At 43.3% G+C, this 4,252-nt stretch overlaps 1 protein-coding gene and 1 pseudogene across 1 annotated transcript in view; one reads left to right on the plus strand and one right to left on the minus strand.

Moving 5' to 3' along the window:
- DAW1 (dynein assembly factor with WDR repeat domains 1) overlaps positions 1-2,204 on the minus strand; it is a 78,092-nt gene extending 75,888 nt beyond the window's left edge. The window contains exon 1 of the mRNA XM_011984957.1: positions 1,535-2,204. Within this exon, the coding sequence (XP_011840347.1) occupies positions 1,535-1,574 (40 nt within the window). The 5' untranslated portion in view covers positions 1,575-2,204. The remainder of the gene's footprint in view (positions 1-1,534) is intronic.
- Positions 1,600-3,188, plus strand: LOC105543181 (annotated as a pseudogene).
- Positions 3,189-4,252: the final 1,064 nt, after the last annotated feature.

Here is a 4,252-nt window from a genome sequence, read left to right on the forward strand (position 1 = left end):
GCTGACAAATATAATTTTTAAGCACTTTATGGCATAGAGTAAAATCAGCACAGGCTACTTCAAATAGGTGGGAAAGTCTCTTCAGGTGGCTGACATCAATTGAAACTGAATAAAAAAAGGAAGCAGCTTTTCCTAGCTCTAGGGAAAGCTGGGTCCACAAAACAAATGAGTAAAAGACCCTCTCTTAAGTCTTAGAAGAACAAGCTAAAGAAGTTGGAAGTACAGTGAGGGTACACAAGTGAAGTTTTAGAAGTTAACAGTGCAGGATAAGCCAAATCCCACAGGGTGCGGATTGTATTCTCAGCATGGTAGGAAACTATTGGAGATCTTGAATTCAGATTCCACTGGCTCCTAGTGGCAGATGGATTGTAGGAGATGAGGGAGAAAACCAGGAATCTAGTTGAAAAGCCACTGGAATGGCCCAGCCAGAGGGAATGGTGGCTGGAATGGAGGGTTGGACTAGGCTGGCAGCTGGAAGGGATGTTAGACCAAGAAATCTGTGCTATGGAAAGAGGGATAATCTGATGGATTCACAGAATATTTTGGACTTAGAGCTGGCAGAATGGATAAAGCAATGCGGGGGTGGGGGTGGGGGTAGGGTGGAATTAATGATCACAAGAGAGAAACAAAAAGTGACCACCTAGGTTTCTGGCAAAAAACAGGCTGGGTGATGATGCCTTCTACTGGCAGGGCACAGTCTGATGAAGCAGCAGGATTGGGATGGGACTGGAAAAAAGAAATCATGAGATCTCTGTGTGATACCTCATCGGAGATGTTGGATATGTTGCTGGGAAAAGTGAGACATTCAATCTTAAATTCAAGTCCCATCCCTCATAAAGCTATGCTAAACCAAACAGGTCCAAAGTATCTTACCCTCCTTTGAAATCTTTATGACACTTCTATCCAAACTTCATTGGGCAAGTGTATTTGGTTATCTTCTGCCTTGTGGCATGTTTTGCAGATTTTTTTGTTTGGTTGTTTGTTTGTTTGCAGATGTTTCTAATTTAGAAAATGAGTTCCGAATTAGAACCCAAGAATTCCACTTCTATTTCTGTCCCTAACAAGCTGGGTGATCAATGGGTGTCACTTATTCTTTAAAGGTGAACAAGTCCTCACCTAAAATTAGAGTTAGGCAAGGATTAGGTAATTAATGTATTGCTTATGTTACTAAGTAATAGTTAAGTAATTTATTCCATAATTACTTCACTCATTGAAATCAAGGACTATGAACTTCGTCAAAGGTTCATAGCACAGAGCACAAAGCGTGTAAGCAGTAGGCACTCAATAAATTCAGAAGGACTGATATGCACAGTCAAGCTAAACTCTTTAAATTCCTAAAAGAGTAATTGTTAATGTTTTGAGGAAGAGTCCAGCATCTGAAGGAATGAGGGGCACAGGCTGGGAAGTGCCCGACTTCCTGTCCCACCTGGGGACCCCGCCGCCCCTCAGTCCCCGTGCCCTCCTCCGCCCCAAACCCTCCCAGTCTGGGAGCCCAGGGTCCCACGTGGGGCTGACGGGCCGGGCTGGCGCGTACCTGGCGGATAATACCGGAGCAGGAAACTCTTCAGCTTCATTTTCTTGTTCTCCTATCCCCGGCCGATGGGCTTCGTAGCCATGGAAACGGCTAACATCAGAGGGACGCGGGCGCGCATGCGCAGGTTGCCCCAAGCGGTCCTGGGACGCAGGGCCGGGAGATCGGTCTCCGCTGGCCGCTGCAGGTGTCCCGGGGCTCCAGTGCTCGGGAGGCGAGTGTTCTGGAGGTGTCTAGAGTGAACGGGGTGGGGGCACCTCGTGTTTTCACTAAGGGCGACCTCAGAGGAGCTAAACATGGCCGGGAACCGACGGCCTAGGCCAGAGCCTGGGCTGCATGCACTATTTTAGCACATTCGTTTCCCAAAAGGAAGGGCAGGAGGAAAAGCCCGCGCTAGTTACCACTCAGAGCCCCAGCCCGTGCCCTGTCCTTGTCCTCCCAAAAGAAAAATGACCTCAACTTAATATCCTGCGTTTCTTGACTCTGTGCCATACGTTGCACTAAACGCTGTATGCACACATACTCATATAATCCGAACAAGGTGTGAGTTATGTACCACTTCTTAAGGATGAAGTAACTGAGCATTAGAGAAAGTGGAGAACTACCAGAGGTCGCAGCCTAAATGGATAGTAGAGGCAGAAATTGAAGGCAGGTGCGTCGGAACCTACACCAGGAAGCCTCCACCTGTGCTCTCAACCTGAGCTTAAAACTCTCCAGGCCTTCATGCGGCCTGTCCTATTTCTTGCCAGCATCGTTGTTTGCCTGCCACGTTTCCATCAGGAAACCTGTGAAGAGAAAGAGTCAGCCAGCCAGCTTGTCAATTTCCTTTAAGAAATTTGGCCTAAATCGGAATTTCCCAAACTTAAGTAATTCCTGTGTTATCTGCACAACTATGAGCCATGTCTCGCCTTACCTCTTCCAGAGATCCATACCTAAGTTTTCTTTAAGTTCTTAAAATGTCTCTAGATTGACTCACTTATTTTACTTCACTTTGTAAAATGTAATTTTAAAAATTACCTTTACTTTTACGGTTACTGGCTGTTTACTGAAAATTATATGAAATTCAATTCCACCTGTGAAGTTTTCATTTCTAAATTTAAAATTATATGAAATGTTCAGTAAACAGCCAGTAACTGTAAAAGTAAAGGCAATTTTTTAAAGGTGTTGAATTGGTCGTTAAGGGCTGGGCCATCAGGAACTTGTGCGTCCCTCTCAGGGAGACCTGGCCTTCAGAGATGACAGCATTCGGCCCCAGGAGGAGCCTGCAATCTGTCCTCCGTCTTCCCAGCTTGTGGCCCCTGTGGGGATACAGGACAGTAAGGAGCTGAACAGAACCTGCTGCCTGAATGGGGGAACCTGCATGCTGGGGTCCTTTTGTGCCTGCCCCCCACTCCTTCTATGGATGGAACTGTGAGCACGACATATGCAAAGAGAACTGTGGGTCTGTGCCCCATGACACCGGCTGTCCAAGAAGTGTTCCATATGTAAATGCTGGCACAGCCAGCTCCGCTGCTTTCTTCAGGCATTTCTACCTGGCTGTGCTGGCCTTGTGGTGGATGAGCATCTCATGGCTTCCAGGACTCCAGAGCTACCACCGTCTGCATGTACCACTTTTATGCTAGCTGGCATCTGCCTTTCTACACAAAGTTACTATTAATTGCCATTGACCTATTTCCAGAAATACGATTTTAGATATCATGCAAATTTCATGACCAGTAAAGGCTGCTGCTACAACGTCCTAACTGAAAGATGATCATTTATTAGTTGCCTTAAAATAATGAATACATTTCCAAAATGGTCTCTAACATTTCCTTATAATGCCAACTACTTCTTACCTCTTTGCCCTGCCCTCCCCACAAAAACTACTTCTTTTGTCAAAAGAAAGTCAGCCATATCTCCGTTGTGCCTAAGTCCAGTGTTTCTTGATACATATAATTCTACCAAGGTCTTCTTAAAATGTTATTTTAAACAATTGAATTATATCTTCAGATTATTAAAGATTAATCCTAATGTGGACCTTAGGATACAGTTTTGAGTAGAGTTGATAAAAATCAATTAAAATAGTCTCTTTAAAAGGAAAGAAAGCCTCTTTAAGGAGAGGAAACAGAGGGTTGAAGGAATGGAAGTTCATCTGCATGTATGCAGGGAGACTGGTAGAAAAGAGGAAGCAAATGGGAGAGAGAAGTTGGAAAACAGAAAATGGGTTACTTGATGGTGATTAGGTGGGTGTAGAGAAGCAAATTAAAAGGCTAAATGGAAGGACAAGTTTCCATCGTCTATAGCTATATGAGACAAGGACTCCCATTTTTTTCCCAAAGGTGTTGTAAAAAGAATGAAGTCTCCTTATAAAAATAAAATTATGCCTCAATGTCCCCAACAAGATTGCTTAATAAATTATGTCTCCTCCAAGCTATGCAATTCTTTTAACTGTTATAGAAAATGTTCACAATATATTTAGTTGTAAACCAAGTGATAAAACTACATATTGTAAAGTCAATTTTTAAAATACATTGTATATATGTGTATGCACAGTAAAAATAGAAAATATATTGATCTAAAGGCATTGAATTACTATATACTACTATATATTACTATATTACTATATACTAATTACTATATACTGCCACAAAGACTCTGAACCCAAAACTATTCCTTTCTTTGTAAACGAAGGAAGGAAGGAAGGAAGGAAGGAAGGAAGGAAGGAAGGAAGGAAGGAAGGAA

This window comes from Mandrillus leucophaeus, unplaced genomic scaffold (genome assembly GCF_000951045.1).
Source record: "Mandrillus leucophaeus isolate KB7577 unplaced genomic scaffold, Mleu.le_1.0 Scaffold277, whole genome shotgun sequence".
Lineage (NCBI taxonomy): Eukaryota > Metazoa > Chordata > Mammalia > Primates > Cercopithecidae > Mandrillus > Mandrillus leucophaeus.